Below are 16,805 nucleotides of genomic sequence, written 5' to 3' on the forward strand. Positions count from 1 at the left end.
AAACATGTAAAACAAAATGAAATTAATAATGAAAATTAAACCATTAGGGTTTTGTTTAAATGTGTATCAAAGTATTCCAGGTACTTAGAATACAATATAGTAGTTTTTGTTTCTTTCTTTTTTTTTAAGGAGTTTTAAAGTGTAAGACAAAGGACAAATAAAGTAAATTCAGTGCTTTTAAAAAACAGGGCAGACAGGGCCAAGAAATGTCTTCTTTTTCTTTTATAATTGTCTTTTCGTTTAACCCAGACGTGGCCTAAAACTCCTGGTCATCTAGCCTCAGCCTTTTAGAACACAGATTATGGCACATGCTACCATAATGTGCCATGTTTTTTTTTTTTATTGTGAGTCGTTGTTGGGGACATTCCCCTATTCCCAGCACTCCTAAGAGAAGGCAGGTAGATTTCTGAATGGGTTCCTATGAACTCCTATATTGTGCATAATGAGTTCCAGGCCAGCCAGAGGTACATGGTAAGATTCTGTCTCCATAAAAGAAAAGTAAGTAAGTACAATTCACCATCATAAACAAGAACAAAAAGATCTTTAAAAAGGATTATTGTAAGGGCCAGATGTGGTGGTTCACACCTTTAATCCCAGCAGAGGCAGGTTGAACTTTTGAGTTCAACCCTACCTAGTCTACATAGTGAATTCCAAGAAAGCCAGGGCTACATAATGACACCTTGTCTTGAGACAGACAAAGTAAAATCAGTGTGATCTACAGATCATATCATTTCCTGTTGTTTTTTCCAGTTTACAGATGGTCTGATATTTGGGCATTTGGAGGTTTTTTTGTTGTTGTTGTTGTTTTTTGTTTTGTTTTGTTTTTGAGATTTTCTTGCTTATCATGTATACAGTGTTCTGCCTGAATGTCTGCGGGCATTCCAGAAGAGAAGAGGGCATCAGATCTCATTATAAATGGTTGTGAGCCTGTGAGCCACCATGTTGTTGCTGGGAATTGAACTCAGGACCTCTTGAAGAGCACTTAATGTCTGAGCCATCTCTCCAGACCCTCGTTTGGAACTTTATGTTGTTCTTTTAATATTATCGTAGTAGTCTTTAGTAGCTCCTTTGATCTGATTTAACAGAATATTCCTGTTTTATCTGAGGGATTTCTCTCATTGTAGAGCCTGTTTTTTCTAGCTCTAATAGGAGGTATTTTAGCAATAAAATCAGAAGCTGTGGGTGATGATTTCTTCTAGATTAAGTTTGTGTCTCCTTTCTCCTATGCTGAGAAATCCTGGTTCTTAGGCATTAAAGTCCTTTTTGGATTTTCAGCAGAGGGGTTTTTTTTTGTTTGTTTGTTTGTTTGTTTGGGTTTTTTTTTTTTTTTTTTTTTTAGTGAAGCCAGAGGCAGGCATAGTTGGACACTACAATTCCTGCACTCCTGAATCAGAGGTACACACTGAATTGTGGGTAGCCTAAGCATAAGGAAGAGACTTGATCAGTGAATCAAAGAAACAAGAATAGAGCCAGAAATGCCTTTAAGAAATGGAAGTGTGTGGCCGGGCGATGGTGACGCACGCCTTTAATCCCGGCACTCGGGAGGCAGAGGCAGGTGGATCTCTGAGTTCGAAGCCAACCTGGTCTACAAGAGCAAGAGGTAGTTCCAGGACAGACACTAAAGCTGCAGAAAAAAACCTTGTCTCCAACCCCCCCCCCCAAAAAAAAAAGAAAGGAAAAAGAAAGAAATGGAAGTGTATTAAATATTAATAGAAAAGAGGACTGTTGGGCTAGGCTGTGTCGTGCATACCTTTAATCACAGCAGTCAGAGACAGAGGCAGGCGGATCTCTTGTGAGTTCGAGGCCAGCTGATCTGTAAAGTGAGTTCTAGAACAGAAACCCTGTCTCACAATAATAATAATAATAATAATAATAATAAACACAAAAAGAAAAGACTGTATCGAGCAAAATAGTTTTTTCTTCCTTTTAGGAAGTACCACCTTCACTTCCTGACTTTGGCATCTTAAAAGTCTTGGAGAAGTCGGCTGTGTCAGCTCATCTGCTAGACATGTCCCCAGCATACAAATGCTTACATATCTGTAATGGCCTTGAGCACATGAAGGTGCCATAGTGATCAAATAGCATGTTACTGTTTATCCAGGTTCAAACCATTGGTCTTTGGAACCTTGTAGCTGTAGGTGTACATAGGTATGAGTAATATCTGGTATTTTGGAGGAAACATGTAGTTGTGCAAGTATCAGTCTTCCCTTTTGTTCATAAAATTGCCTTGCTTTCTAGAGATAGTGGATAAATATGTTCCAAGTCTCTACCCTAGACACCCTGAAAATGTGATGTAAGGACTGGAGAGATGATTCAGAGGTTAAAAGCAATTGTTGCACTTGCAGAGGACCTGGGTTCAATTTCCAGTGCCCATGAGGTGGTTCAAAGCCATCCATAACTCAATTTCCAGGGCATCAGATGCCCTCTTCTGACCTTCACAAGCACTAAGCAGTTCACACAATGCATATACATGCATACAAGCAAAATACTCATATGCATAAAATAAAATTAATCTTAAAAAGATATGATCTAGTCTTTCTTAAACAGAATTTGGGTTATAGCTTTATGGACTTTACTTTCCTTAAACACAGGTTTTGCGCTAATCATCTTTGATGGGTGTGGAGGAATTAGGTCTCAACAGTCAAGGAACCTGTGGTTCTTCAGAACAACAGCAACAGGGACCACCTTGAAACTTAAAGGGAAACAAGTAGTCATTATTGCGTCCTACCCCACAAATTTGATTGTGACCCAAGGTTCTGTGCTTTAACTAGCTCTAGAGTTTTTCTTTCTGGTTTTTTGAGAGACAGTTTCTCTGTGTAGCTTTGGAACTAGTCCTGGAACTCACTCTGTAGACCAGGCTGGCTTTGAACAGAGATCCACCTGCCTCTGCCTCCTGGGTGCTGGGATTAAAGGTGTGCACCACAATTGCCTGGCCTAGCTCTGGAGTTTTTAACCATACCCTAGGGATATTTCCTCTGTTGAAACTGTGTTCCTGTGTGGTCCTCGTGCTCATGGACCTCTGTCGTGCAGTTGTTGCAGTGGTGCTCTGTTCCACCTAGGCTATGTTCTGCCCAGCCACGTGACTGAAGAGATGCTGTGGGAGTGCAAGCAGCTTGGGGCACACTCCCCTTCCACACTGCTGACCACCCTCATGTTCTTTAACACCAAGTAAGTGTTTTTTAGAAACTACATTCTTAGCTACTACTGGCATTTACCCAGCGTGGATAGTGGAAACACCAGGAGGACTTATGTATCCCTCCGGCACATTTCAGAAATTTTGAGTTAGTTTGGGTTCCATTTGGCTGCATTTTGGGGAGGGGGGAAGGGGGTAGGGTTGTTTGGTTGGTTGGTTGGGTTTTTTTTTTTTTTTTTTTTTTTTTTTTTTTTTTTTTTTTTTTTTTTGAGACAGGGTTTCCCTGTAGTTTCTATAGCCTGTCCTGGAGCTAGCTCTTGTAGACCAGGCTGGTCTCAAACTCACAGAGATCCGCCTGCCTCTGCCTCCCGAGTGCTGGGATTAAAGGCGTGTGCCACCACTGCCCGGCTTGGCTGCATTTTTGTATAATGAGTGGTAAGGTGCAGGCCACCTTTTGGGATCCCCCTCCAAATCATTTTAACATGACTCTTTTCTGGACAGTGGCATAGACATGACCCTGCTCAGATCCTGGGAGTGGGGGATGGTTCGTCTGAGTCATTAATGGACTTGAGGTGGTAAGTCGTCATCCTCTTGGCATCCCTCTTTTTGCCTTGCTTGCGCTTGTTGTCCAGGTACTTCCTGTTGAAGACAGTAGATCAGCACATGAAGCTGGCTTTCTCCAAGGTCCTTCGACAGACAAAGAAGAACCCCTCGAATCCTAAGGATAAAAGCACGAGTATCCGCTATCTGAAGGCCCTTGGAATCCATCAGACTGGCCAGAAAGGTAGAGAAAGGAAACAGGAATGATAACAACCATTACTGCCAGCCTGCCTTTGTCCTTATGGGGATGTGTGTAAGTTGAGGTTGTCTCAGTAGAAATTGTCCATTTCCTTCTCCTTCACTAGAAACTGCAAATGTTTCTCATAGGCTCAGGGATGCCCTGGAGAACAAAGCTTCATCCTTTCCTCTCTCACCCAGTGTTTACTCATTGAGGTAGTTGAATGCTTCAAGTTACTGATCTAGGCTTACAGTTGTGCTAGGTCTGTCCTGTATGTGTCTGTTTTTAGTTATTTGTATGTGCATGCATGTGTGTGTTTACACCCCCACATATGCATGTCCTTGTACATGTACCACCTTGAAAGTGGTCAAAGGACAACTTGAAAGAATCAGTTTTCTCTTTCTGTTGAATCTAGAAGGTTGAACTCATGTTCGTTTGTTTAATAGTTACAGATGACATGTATGCAGAACAAACAGAGAATCCAGAGAATCCATTGAGGTGTCCCATCAAGCTGTACGATTTCTACCTCTTCAAATGGTGAGGAGGCTTTATTTACTAACCATACAAGTGAATGTGTGTGTTGTATGTTGATGATAGAACAGGCTTGAACTGATTCACTCACCTACCTCCCCAACACTGGAATTAGAGGTGTGCACCACTAAATCTGACTTTCATATTTAGCTTTTGGAACTGATTTGCTCTCAGACTGGAACTACAAAATGCCTCCCCATGACAAGATGCATATACAGCATAAGCATACATTGGGGCTGGAAAGATGGTTCAGAGGTTAAGAGCAGTGACTGCTCTTTAAGAGGTCCTGAGTTCAATTCCCAGCACCTACACGATGGCTCATAACTATCTCTAATGAGATTTGGCACACTCTTCTGGCATGCAGGCTTACATGCACCCAGTTACTGAAAGGGAAGTGGCGGGTGGTGTTGCTGAGGATTAGAGTGCTTATCTGGTGTGCCCTGAACTGAATCCCAAGTACTACCAAAGAAATTAATTTGTTTATTTTGAAACAGGGACTCTTTGTAACCCAGGTTGTCCTGGAATTCACTTAGTCTAGATTGGCCTCAAGCTTGACCTCAACAGAATCTGCCTTCCTCTACCTCTTGTGCTGGGAGTAATGAATGGTTGGTGTATGCCATCATACCTGGCCCAAGAAGTAACTTGTTTGCTCTGCCAAAATGTGTGATATACACAGAACTGATTAAAAAGGGATCACTGAACTCTTGACAGCTGAATCTTTGGAGACAGAGTCTCCCTATATAACTTTGGTTGGCCTGGAATTCAGAGAACCAGGCTGGCTTCCCACTCAAAAGAAATATGCCTGCTCTTGACCTAAGTGTTGGGATTAGATATGTGTACTGCTACGGCAGGCTCTGATTTTGACTTCATAGCCTAAACCGGGTGGTGGTGGTGCACACCTTTAATTCCATCACTCAGGAGGCAGAGGCCATTGGCTCTCTTGAGTTCAAGGACAGCCTTGGTCTACAGGACAATTTTCAGGGCAGCCAGAAGTGTTACACAGAGAAACCCTGTCTCGAAAAACAAACCAAAAAAAGTCTGTTTTTTGATGACCATGGTCCTCTATCACTCTGCCTTAGATTTTGTTACTGCTGCTATCTCAACATAGTTGACAGCAGCAAACATACATGTTCTGTCCGTTTTGGGTTTGTTTTTTTGTTCCAGCATTTTGGTATATCCTATCCTCTTCATATCAACATGAGAAGGAGCTTTTGTGGTTGGGGTCTTTCTGTTATATCACCTGAGCTGCTTTCTCACTACTCTGCCAATAGTCTTTATAGTTAAATAGAAGCTCTGCTGGGTTATATCTGCTCGTTCTGGCCCATAACCATACTTTGCATCCAAGGACACTAAGCTTTCTCGTCTCCACTGGACACAGCTCCTCCACTGAAGCATTTCCAGATCGCCTTTCTTTGCCTCCAACTAGTTCCTCTGTAGCCCTCAACTGCTATCTTTTTTTTTTTTTTTTGTATGTATATGTAACTTTGTTAGTCAGGAATTATCTAGTAGGTGTTCTGCTCCCTTCTTTAACACTATACCTAACATAGACCTGGCACAAATAACTCTTTATCACATTTGGAACGGATGGATGAATGAATGTGAGGTGTTGGATTATACTAACTACTGAAGAAAGAGGTGCAGCACTGTAGGCTGTAGGGGAAGTGAGCCCAGACAATACATGTATTGGACAAGCAGACAATATGATTAAACAGCTATAGTTAGATCTTCTAGATGAAGTCTGCTGCAGTTGGGATATACATAGACTTATATATAAATTTAATTATATATAGATATATAAATATATGTAAGTATATAACTATAGATATATATATTTAAATTTCTATATAAATCTATCTTGGACACATTCTGAGGTGTAGTAGGCAAGTACACTGAGTGATTTATCATAGCTCATTTATATAAAGAACAAGAAAATAGCAGCTTGTCACTGGCATTTACAGTAACCCCAGTTGAGTTCCTGGCATGGTGTGTGGAATGCATAGATCTCAGTAGCTGGGATACACCTTCAAGTCTGCTGCCTCAAGAGCTTTCATATGATGTGTGTTTGGGAGGCTTAAGCTGGAATAGTTAAAATTATGCTATTACCTATCTTTTACTGAAATATTCTTTAGCCCCCAGAGTGTGAAAGGCCGAAATGACACCTTTTACCTGACACCTGAGCCAGTGGTGGCTCCCAACAGCCCAATTTGGTACTCAGTCCAGCCGATCAGCAGAGAGCAGATGGGACAGATGCTGACCCGCATACTGGTTATACGAGAAATCCAAGAAGCCATTGCCGTGGCCAGCGCAACCACCATGCACTGAGGTGCCGCTTCAGTAGACAAAAAGAAAAAAGAAAAAATCCAGGAAAAACCAGACAAAAACTTTTACACTAAAGAAGAGGCCTCCATTTTTCTTTTTTCTTTCCTTATTTCTTTTTCTTTTTTTTCTTTTTCTTTTTTTTTGTTTGTTTCTTTTTTGGTCCTAATTGTAGTTACAATGCTTTTCAGGCTACTTCTGTTAAAAATGTAAAAGGCAGCATTGTCCCTTTGAGTCTTCGTAGATGTGGGCAAACCCCTTGATTTGTGGGGCTCTGGGATTTTGAGAGCCAGATGTCCTAAGAAGTGGCTGGCTTTTATTCTTTTTTTTCTTTTGTCTGGGGCATGGGGAAAGGGTCTTGAACTGTTGGGACAAATATGGGCCCTTCCCTTTCACAAGGAAGATGGAGCTGCTGATGAATGGATCAATCTCCTGGGGATCTCCACCTGACTTCACTTTGGACTGACAGGCTTTACTGACTACACGGAGCCACAATTTTTTCTTCATGCTCAGACATAAACTTAGCATCTTAATGAAAGAAAAATGAGGGGAAATTCAATTATGATTTTATTAAAGACAATTTCTATTACACCCTCCTTTATGACAAGTGACATAGATGTTAAAGTAAAAACTTTACCATGCCTTTTTTTTTTTTCTTGGCCTAACATTGAGGCCTTAAACCTGAGGCTGCTGTGCCTGATGGAATTCTTGTAACATACACTTGTGTATCATATAAAGATACCACTCTTTCTCTTATGTATTCTTATTCTAGTTGTTTATTAAGAATGACAAGCACGTCTTTTCAACATGCTAGTGAATAATGTGTCTTTATTTGGGGGAGGGGTTTTTGGCAAAATAGAAACAAAACTTAATTGGAATGGGCCCAGATCCAGTGTGGGAAGGAGGGGACAGCGCTGGGAGGGACAGGACAGGAAACAGCCCTCTGAGTTAAGCCCCTATGAATGCAGTGAGCATGCGTCCGTCCCTCTCTGCTATCTCCGCCTCCTTACTGGGCGTGGCAATAGTGCGCACGCCCTACGCTCTGGCGTCCGCGACGCACGCGGCGTAATGACGAAATCGTCTGGTTTATATTGGCGCGGAGCAGACCGTGGAGGCCTCTGCGGCGCGGTCCTCGGAGGTGCTCGTTGGTGTCCCTCGCTTGTCATGGCGGACTACCTGATTAGCGGCGGAACGTCTTACGTGCCAGACGACGGACTCACCGCGCAGCAGCTCTTCAACTGCGGGGATGGCCTCACCTACAAGTGCGGGGCTAGGGCACCCACATGGGCGAGGCGAGGGGCCGGATGGGGGTTTCGTTGAAGGTCTCCTGGGAGCGGACACGGGAGCAGGTTCTGGGAATTACCACTCTCCGGAGGATAACTTTGACAGGACTGGGTTGGAAAGGGTCGTTTCTACAGTACTTAGGACTTAAGTCTCGAGACCCTGTCCTCTGGACACATGGAATTGTCAGTATGCAGGAGCACTAATGACAGCTAGCTCGGTGACAGAAAACTCCCTGTCCCTAATCCACCCAGTGCCATCTTGCCTGTGGCACAGGGGTCTATACAGCTCCCTGCTCAGAGCTTTATGGGATAGAGTTGGATTCTCTTGGTGTAGCCTGAGAGTCCTGCTTAATTCCCTCTACAGCGATTTTCTCATTCTTCCTGGGTATATCGACTTCACTGCGGACGAAGTGGTGAGTAAAATAATGGGCTGGGTTTTTCTATTTTTTGAGATCATCTCTCTATATAACTTTGGCTGGTCTGAAACTAGGTAGGTTAATCAGGCTGACTCCGAACTAGTGTGGACTAGTTTTGAGGGAATGCTGGGTTACAGTAAGCATGTGCCACTATGCCCATTCTAGGAATTGGGTTGTGAACATCAAGGAGGGAGGGTGGTGCAGTTGTTTAATTGGTTGGTTTTTTGTTTTGTTTTGGTGTTTTCAAGATAGAGTTTCTCTGTGTAGCCCTGGCTGTCCTAGAACTCTTTGTAGATCAGGTTGGCCTCAAACTCAGAGATCCGCCTCCCGAGTGCTGGGATTAAAGGAATCAGCACATCCAGCTGGTGATGCGGTTTGCTAATGTGAGCTACACCAGAATGGGCTTTGGGGAGTGAGGTAGAGTAAATGGGAATGGTCTTTCTGGTGAGCACGCAGGTTGCCAGGGCCTTTTTATGGACCCTGAGGAATAAGCGGTGTTTATCTCTAGTGGTTCTTTATCTCCTCAGGATTTGACCTCCGCTCTAACTAAGACGATCACACTGAAGACCCCATTGGTTTCCTCACCTATGGACACTGTCACAGAGGCTGGAATGGCCATCGCAATGGCGGTGAGCCTGGAGGGTCATGGGAGGACAAGTCAGGGTGCCATCTCTGCCAGATCTTGTGCCTCTTATTCATCGCCTACTTGTGTGTTCATCTTGTAGCTTACAGGAGGCATTGGTTTCATCCACCACAACTGTACACCCGAATTCCAGGCCAATGAAGTCAGGAAAGTGAAGGTCAGAAGGGCAAGGATTGTGGCCAGGATCTCCTGGGAATTACACCGAGATGGAGTGGGGTGGGAGTGGAGGGTTTGTTCCGCCAACTGAGGTTCTTTTCTTCCAACTGTGGGGTTCAGTTACTGTGGAGAAAGACCAAAGACCCCATTACTTGAGCTAGTGCACAGTGCATCCAGCCCAATCATATATTAGAGGGGTTGATTTGGTTCTGTAGCACTGCCGTAAAGGACAGTTAGGCATGGACCTTATGGTTTTACACCAGGAGGCTGATGAAAGTGATTTCAAAGATGCAATGACCTCATCATCTCTTCCAGAAATACGAACAGGGATTCATCACTGATCCTGTGGTCCTTAGCCCCAAGGATCGCGTGCGGGATGTTTTTGAGGCCAAAGCCAGGCATGGCTTCTGTGGTATCCCCATCACAGATACAGGCCGGATGGGGAGTCGATTGGTGGGCATCATTTCCTCAAGGGATATTGATTTTCTCAAGGAGGAAGAGCATGACCGTTTCTTGGAAGAGGTGGGTGCCAATAGCATAAAACAACCAAGGTTTAACAACCCAGGCTGAAGGAAAGCAGTTTCTTTTAACTGTGTGAATTATTGATGGCCTCATTTTCTGACCATGAAAAACACCTGGCCATGCTTTCTAACTTCTTCGTGAGGTTTCTGCATCCCTTCTCCCTGTGGAGACTCTGGTGACAAAGTGTCTGGTCTGCTAGAATTCATGCTTTTTTTTTTTTTTAAGATTTATTTATTTATTATGTATACAGTATTCTCAGTACTCTGCCTGCAGGCCAGAAGTAGGGCACCAGATCTCATTACAGATGGTTGTGAGCCACCATGTGGTTGCTGGGAATTAAACTCAGGACCTTTGGAAGAGCAGGCGGTGCTCTTAACCACTGAGCCATCTCTCCAGCCCGAATTCATGCTTTTTTTTATTCCACAAAAAAGTTAGTTCTTGAGTATCTTTCTGGTTTTTTTCTTTGTTCTTGTGTGGTTTTTTCCTTCTCCATAAGAGGCTGCTTCCTGTATTGTGTTCTTACTCAAGCAACACTAATTTCAATGGTGTAATGGTTACTGAGTGCCCATCAGGAGGGACAGGATGCGATCATGGTGGTCTAAGGGAAAGGGAGGGTCCTGGTCTGACTGTCTGTCCTCACGACTCTAGATCATGACAAAGAGGGAAGATTTGGTGGTAGCCCCTGCTGGCATCACTCTGAAGGAGGCAAATGAAATCCTGCAGCGCAGTAAAAAGGGTGAGTCCTGCTGGGCATTTGTGGCTCCAGTCTTTAGTCCTGCACTCAGGAGCAGAGGCAGTGTGACAGGCTTGATCTACAGAGCAAGTTTCTGAACAGGCTCCAAAGCTACAGAGAGGAATCCTGTGGTGGGGGGAAGTCCTGAAAATGGGAAGGGGCACAGAAATATTCAGGGTCCTGTCTTGTCTTCAGGAAAATTGCCCATTGTGAATGAAAATGATGAGCTGGTAGCCATCATTGCCCGGACAGACCTGAAGAAGAACCGTGATTACCCGCTTGCTTCCAAAGATGCCAAAAAGCAGCTTCTATGTGGGGCAGCCATTGGCACTCATGAGGATGACAAGTATAGGCTGGACTTACTAGCCCTCGCCGGTGTGGATGTCGTGGTTTTGGTAAGCTACAGCGTAAGTAGGGTGGGCCTGTGGGGCCGATTGCCATATCGTGGTGTAGCTAGAACTTCTTCTTCTCCTAGGATTCTTCCCAGGGAAATTCCATTTTCCAAATCAATATGATCAAATACATCAAGGAGAAATACCCCAATCTCCAAGTCATTGGAGGCAATGGTAAGAGAAGATGGCCCTGGTGGGTAAGGTGTTTTGTTTTGTTTTGTTTTGCTCCCTTCTCACCTGGACCTCATCATCCTATTTCCCTGTAGTCGTCACTGCTGCTCAAGCCAAGAACCTCATAGACGCAGGTGTGGACGCTCTGCGAGTTGGCATGGGATGTGGTTCCATCTGCATTACCCAGGAAGGTAAAAAATATGCTTTGATTGGGGCCAGCAGCTCTTAGGGGAACTACACTTTGAGTCCTCCAACATGGGCAACTCTAGGGCCACACAGGCCTCTTGGATGGGTGACATGGCTGGAAGCAAGACAAGTTCTTGTCGTCCCTCACCTGCCACTCCTCGCCTAGCCTGGCCTCCTTGCTCCTGCTCTGTGCCCTCTCTAAACTCTGGTCTGTTTGTTTTATTTAGCGGCTCCCAAGATCCCACCAGACATAAAGTCCCACAGCCCCAAATGCCCTTCTACTGTCAAGGGCTGCTATAGTAAGTCCGGCCCGGCGCACTGGCCCGGCCCAGCTGCCCACTGCCCGACTGCTTGGTTGACTGTAGCTGTAGCTCCCAGGGTTTGTGGTGCTGTTTGGGGGGCAGGGCAAACACATGTACAGACCATGGTTTGGGGGCTGCTTGAGATCACGGCTCCTTCCTAGGGCACTCATAGAGCAGGACCTCCTTCCCGAGGCAGGCCCTGCTCTGCCCACATTTTCTGCAGTAGGCATGGCTCAATCAGTTCTTGAGCCTGCTCTCTTCTACGTTACCACTGCCCTCATCTTGCCTGGGTTGCCCACTGTGCAGGAAGGGCTAGACCTGACTTTGTGCCTCTGGATACTAACTGCACGGTTACTCTTTCCCTATCTGTTACCAGCTGGGCGGGGCTTCCCGGCTGCTATAATCTGCATGTGCCTGAGGCTGCATTGGGCCCTGAGCCCTGCACACGTGCACGCGCACACTCAGAGGCAAAGCCAGTGTTAATGGTACTCTTGAAGGCAGGTGAATAGCAGCCATCCCACACACATCTCTGTCAGCTATTGACTTGGTATAGGCGTCTTTCAGAGCACCGGGTCCTGTGAGTGGCCCCTTGTATAGCACCCCAGTATCACACATCCTTCTGTTCCTCCGTCTCTCAACAGTGTTGGCCTGTGGGCGGCCCCAAGCAACAGCTGTCTACAAGGTTTCTGAGTATGCTCGGCGCTTTGGTGTTCCTGTTATTGCTGATGGAGGGATCCAAAATGTGGGTCATATTGCCAAAGCTTTGGCTCTTGGGGCATCTACAGGTAAGGCTTAGTCACCTTCAGGCTGGGTGGTACCCCCTTTTCTGTACTGATCACATTCTTCCCTAGCTTACTTATTTGTTCCCAGTCATGATGGGCTCCCTCTTGGCTGCTACCACCGAGGCCCCTGGTGAGTACTTCTTCTCAGATGGGATCCGGCTGAAGAAGTACCGTGGTATGGGTTCCCTTGATGCCATGGACAAACATCTCAGCAGCCAGAACCGATATTTCAGGTAGGACAGGAAAACAACACCCCCGCAAACCCTGCATTTCGTTTCATCCCTGTGGCAACGTTGTCCATTTCTTTGCCTGTTCCAACAGTGAAGCTGACAAAATCAAAGTGGCCCAAGGGGTTTCAGGAGCTGTGCAGGACAAAGGGTCTATCCACAAGTTCGTCCCTTACTTGATTGCTGGCATCCAGCATTCCTGTCAGGACATTGGTGCCAGGCGGTTAACCCAAGTCCGGTGAGTGTGGGTAGCTGGGGCGTGACTAGAGGGAGTGGTGGGCAACTACTGTCTGCATCTAATCCCTGCCTTTCCGCAGAGCCATGATGTACTCTGGGGAACTGAAGTTTGAGAAGAGAACATCCTCAGCTCAGGTGGAAGGTGGTGTCCACAGCCTTCATTCGTAAGTGCCCTGTGCTTGGGTGGGCGTTTCTGCCAGCCTCAGACCCTCCTTCCTGCTCTGCTCACAGGTGGTCTCTGCCTACAGGTATGAGAAGAGGCTCTTCTGAAGAGATCCAGTATATGCCTTGAATTTTTCAATAAAAGTTTTGGAAAAAGTGACAATTCATCTTTGAGTTCAGTAGGTACATGGAACTTTGTAGCCACCGTCACAGATGCGTGGCAAAGCATTGGGTTCATGAAATAAACTGTGTGGAAGCTAGTTAGTTCTAACTCGAAAGTCAGGAAAGCTTTTGTGTTCTCCTTGAATCTGCACATGAGCAAGTAGAGAACCCCAGGGAGGGGAGGAGGAGAACACAAATCCTACATTGTCTGAAGACAATTAAACCCTTACATTTCCAAACCCCCAGTCAGCAGACACACCCAGCAACACGACTGATATTTGAATAGAAGTATAAGTTATTATTCTGGGCAAGCATGACAAGTGGTGAAAGTGCCCACAGGCAGAGGGTTGGGAGAGCACTGGGCATCCCTGCACTCTGCAAAGTGCCAGTGCCCTCCTTGACTCTTCTTTCTGAGGTTTCATTCTGCGTCTTGACCCAAAGAGGGGAGCATAGTCTCTCCAGGAGGGGGGATGAGGGCAGCTCCTGTCACTCGGCCTTCATGACACAGGAAATTGAAAGTGGCACAAGCATTGGGCTGCAATAAAAACAGAATTAGCATGTCTGGGATAAGTAAGCCTGAGCTGGGCCGGATTTCCACGTCAGACCTACCGTATCCTGCACCTCCACAGCGATGCCCCGCTGCCTCATGGCCTGTAGTACTTGGGGGTGCAGCCGCTCAGTCTTGTTCCCAGTGCCCACCACAATAATCTCTAAGAAAGGGGAGACAACCATGTGTTGAGGGTCAGAAGTAGGTCACTTAGGACACAGCCCTACCCATGCATGCCCCCATACCTATTCTAGGCTCCAGCATCCAGAAAAGGGAGAAGCTCTCTTCAGTTATATCCTGATGGGACCCCACCTGTATGGAAGAGGCCATTCAACATGTCAAGTCTACACAGCCTTTACCCACAGCGAAACTAAAGTTAAATTTTCTAGGAGGGAACGACTTCTGGCTCTAGGCTTCAATTCCACTGCAGGATGGGGCTCACATTCCACTGGACCACCGTCTGTGGGAGCAACGCGCAGGGGCCAAACACGCGGTTTCCGTTGATCGTGAAACCTCTGCTGTTGTAGCTGTCAATGTACACGGCCTGAGGGAACTCGTTTTGCAGCAGTGAGATGCGCGTCCGCTGGTACAGCTCATCATCCGCGGGAGAGAGCCGGTGACCACGTCGCGGGGTCGTCCTGCGGAGGGCCAAAGTCAGCGACTCGTGGCTAGGCCGGACTACTCCGGGGGACGGAAAGTTTTGTGGTCCGGTGGTCAGGGGCGGGCAGGGGGGCTCACCACAGCGGATAGACGAGGCGACAGAGCCGCGCAGGCTGAGCTCTGTACAGGCAGCGAAAGGCAAGAGCCGTGGCCATGGCTGCACGGCGCGTGGTAACCGGGTCGCAGGAGGGATGGGATCGAAACGCCGTGAGGCTCAGCACGGCCACAGCGCCCCTTGCGTCCCGGAGGGCACTGCGCAACTTGGCCCGCGCGGTGGGCACCGACATCTGTCTCAGCCGACTCCGTCCCCCGTGCGGTTCTTGTGTCAACACCTGTTGCCCACCCCGCCACAGGCAGGCCTGCGCCGACTGTCCCTAAAGAGTGGGGGACACCTGCTGGCACGGGGGCCCTCGGGGTATTGTTTAGGCCACAGCTGCGGCCTGCTCCTCGGGTTCTCAGCCATTATCCCGGGCTCCCGGGGCCCGGGGCGGGGCAGCCGCGCACCTGGTCCTGCTATGAACACCTGGTCAGGGTGTGGTGCCAGCCTCCGGGGCCCTAATCCTAGGCTTTGGATACTCAGGCTCCGTGGGCGGGGCGGGTGGCTAAGGTTTCCCCAGCGAGGCTGGAAATCGCTGCCCGCCCCAACCGTCACCCGCGCGACCGTTGGCGGCGGCGCGGCGCTCCAGGAGAGGCGTGGCCGAGCGTGGATTGGCTTCGCGGGAGCGCGAGTGGGTGTGGCCAGAGGGCTTCTCCTTAAAATGGCTCCAAGTCTGCCGACAGCTAGAGCCAGCGGAAGGGCACGCCGTAGCAGTGCTGGAGTGGGACTCACTGGGCCGAACCGGACCAGACGTCAAGTAGACAGCGCATGGAGCAGCACCCTGCCCTCGCGCGCTCTGCGTGCGCGTACCGAGTCTCCCTCCCCCTGTCCTGAGCCGAGTCTAGGGCCTACTGGGCAAGCTGGCGGCGCGCGGCTTGGGCATCTCTGTGCACCGGTTCTGTCCTAGCCTCAGGGGAACTTGGTCGCGTTTTCTGTCCTCTGGTCTAGACGGGTGGGATGCTCGACACCATCTGGGCTTGGCTATGGGTTTCTTGCAGGGCCGGTTGCAATGGGTTCTGGGAAGGCTGTCCTGCCGCTGCTATGTGGGCCGGTTTGGCCCCTGGCACTTCGTGAGCTGGCAGCGTCACCGGACAAAGAGCCCCGAGCCTTGGGGTGTCCCACAAGTGGACGCGTGGGTTTACTTCCTCTCGGGTCCCACGGGATCTCTTCCCTCTTGACGAATTCCGAAGCCCGCCCCGTCACCGTACCAGTGGTTCCTGCTGCTTGGGACTCGCAGAGCTAATCCTTCCCTTCTGATCTAATCCGGATTGGGATCTGGTCCCGGGGGAGGCCCCCACCTTCTCGTATTGTTCTGGGGCCCAGGTGAGCGCCTCATTCTCACTAGACTGGATTACAACACCTACTTGTCTGCCCACTGGAAAGGGATGGGCGGGTTCCGGTTTGGCCCCAGGGCGAGTGACCTGGGGGCAGGAGCCGTCCTCCAACGGCTGGACAGCGGGCAACGGAATCCCAAAAGCAGCTGTTGTCTCCAGAGCATTCCAGCTGCGCTTGGATTTCGTTCCCTGCTCTCCTGCCTGAGCAGCGCCCTGGGCCAGATGAGGCGGTCTCTACCCTCAGAAACACTGCTGGGCCATTCTGATCTCCATCTCTCAGGTGCACCCTCAGGCTGATGGTGGCAGGCAGAGACGACGAAAAGTGCTCAGGCTGATGGCCCGCCCGCTCTGGAATCACCGGAGAACACTAACGGGAGGTCCTGGGTCCTCTCTGTAGGGCCGCAATGGCGGTGAGTCCCACAGGGCCGCCCAGCCCGCAGCTCGCTAAAGATAGCTCTTCACTTCCTGGGGAAAAACCACCCCAACCGTCTTCATGGAGGGAGAGAGCTTAAATCACCAACTGCCGGTGGGTCCCAGCCCTGCCAGCAGCTGTACCCACAGCATGGAAAGTGCTTTGGAATGACACGATCACTCCCGTTGAGTGGGCACCCAAGCCATCGGGAATGTCGTGTCCGCCCAGTGCTCTTTCGGCACCTCCCCAGCAGGGCCTCAGAGCCCTGGCCCCGAGAGAGGAGCTTTGCTAAACTTTTCTTATCCCTAGAGTTCACTCTTCTCCGGAGCAAAATTCACTAGTTGGATTCGTTCATTACTGGGGGGAAGTGGGGGACTTCAATGTAACTTAAGTTACATTGAAATGAAAGCGTCTGGACAGAGGAAAGCTTTCTCACAGTATGCTGATTCCTTGGGTCTTCTTATGATCACGTTTAATTGTCTCAAACTGACCAGTTATCTAAAGAACAACCAAAGGTGCCGGTAACAGCAGGTTAATGGAAAAACATTAAAGGCTGGTAATTCTGGAAATTATGATGACTTAATTCCTCAAGCATCAAGAGGTGCAATTCTATCAGGTTGTTC

General features: G+C 47.9%; 3 protein-coding genes across 7 annotated transcripts in view; 2 read left to right on the forward strand and 1 right to left on the reverse strand.

The window, feature by feature from the left end:
* Positions 1-7,564, forward strand: part of Qrich1 (glutamine rich 1) — a 42,029-nt gene extending 34,465 nt beyond the window's left edge. For all 5 annotated transcript variants that reach the window (XM_038322347.2, XM_038322348.2, XM_038322343.2 and 2 more), the window contains 4 exons: positions 3,060-3,168; positions 3,766-3,917; positions 4,358-4,448; positions 6,572-7,564. In XM_038322347.2, coding sequence (XP_038178275.1) covers positions 3,060-3,168; positions 3,766-3,917; positions 4,358-4,448; positions 6,572-6,764 — 545 coding nt within the window. In that variant the 3' untranslated portion in view covers positions 6,765-7,564. The remainder of the gene's footprint in view (positions 1-3,059; positions 3,169-3,765; positions 3,918-4,357; positions 4,449-6,571) is intronic.
* Positions 7,565-7,831: 267 nt separating this feature from the next.
* Positions 7,832-13,130, forward strand: Impdh2 (inosine monophosphate dehydrogenase 2). The gene is made up of 14 exons (XM_038322349.1): positions 7,832-8,020; positions 8,406-8,454; positions 8,985-9,086; positions 9,183-9,257; positions 9,572-9,778; positions 10,427-10,514; positions 10,707-10,906; positions 10,987-11,077; positions 11,170-11,265; positions 12,204-12,347; positions 12,433-12,577; positions 12,666-12,809; positions 12,889-12,972; positions 13,057-13,130. The coding sequence occupies exons 1-14, from the start codon at positions 7,923-7,925 to the stop codon at positions 13,076-13,078; spliced, it is 1,545 nt and encodes a 514-aa protein (XP_038178277.1). The 5' UTR covers positions 7,832-7,922; the 3' UTR covers positions 13,079-13,130.
* A 279-nt stretch (positions 13,131-13,409) lies between these two features.
* Positions 13,410-14,976, reverse strand: Ndufaf3 (NADH:ubiquinone oxidoreductase complex assembly factor 3). Its single transcript, XM_038323429.2, has 5 exons — positions 14,418-14,976; positions 14,122-14,317; positions 13,925-13,991; positions 13,742-13,842; positions 13,410-13,667 (listed from the first exon to the last, which is right to left on the reverse strand). Exons 1-5 carry the CDS (start codon positions 14,624-14,626, stop codon positions 13,551-13,553), a joined length of 690 nt encoding a protein of 229 aa, XP_038179357.1. The 5' UTR covers positions 14,627-14,976; the 3' UTR covers positions 13,410-13,550.
* Between the last annotated feature and the right edge of the window lie 1,829 nt (positions 14,977-16,805).

The sequence above is a fragment of the Arvicola amphibius genome, chromosome 3, assembly GCF_903992535.2.
Source record: "Arvicola amphibius chromosome 3, mArvAmp1.2, whole genome shotgun sequence".
NCBI classification, from domain to species: Eukaryota; Metazoa; Chordata; class Mammalia; order Rodentia; family Cricetidae; genus Arvicola; species Arvicola amphibius.

Bases quoted from the DNA above. Each gene is read 5' to 3' on its own strand.
- Impdh2 (XM_038322349.1), top strand. From the start codon at position 7,923: ATGGCGGACTACCTGATTAGCGGCGGAACGTCTTACGTGCCAGACGAC. The intron at 11,266-12,203 runs GTAAAAAATATG...GTCTCTCAACAG, and splicing joins CATCTGCATTACCCAGGAAG to TGTTGGCCTGTGGGCGGCCC. The intron at 12,973-13,056 runs GTAAGTGCCCTG...CTCTGCCTACAG, and splicing joins GGTGTCCACAGCCTTCATTC to GTATGAGAAGAGGCTCTTCT.
- Ndufaf3 (XM_038323429.2), bottom strand. From the start codon at position 14,626: ATGTCGGTGCCCACCGCGCGGGCCAAGTTGCGCAGTGCCCTCCGGGAC. The intron at 14,318-14,417 runs GTGAGCCCCCCT...GGCCCTCCGCAG, and splicing joins CGCCTCGTCTATCCGCTGTG to GACGACCCCGCGACGTGGTC. The intron at 13,668-13,741 runs GTAGGTCTGACG...TTTTTATTGCAG, and splicing joins CTGTGGAGGTGCAGGATACG to CCCAATGCTTGTGCCACTTT.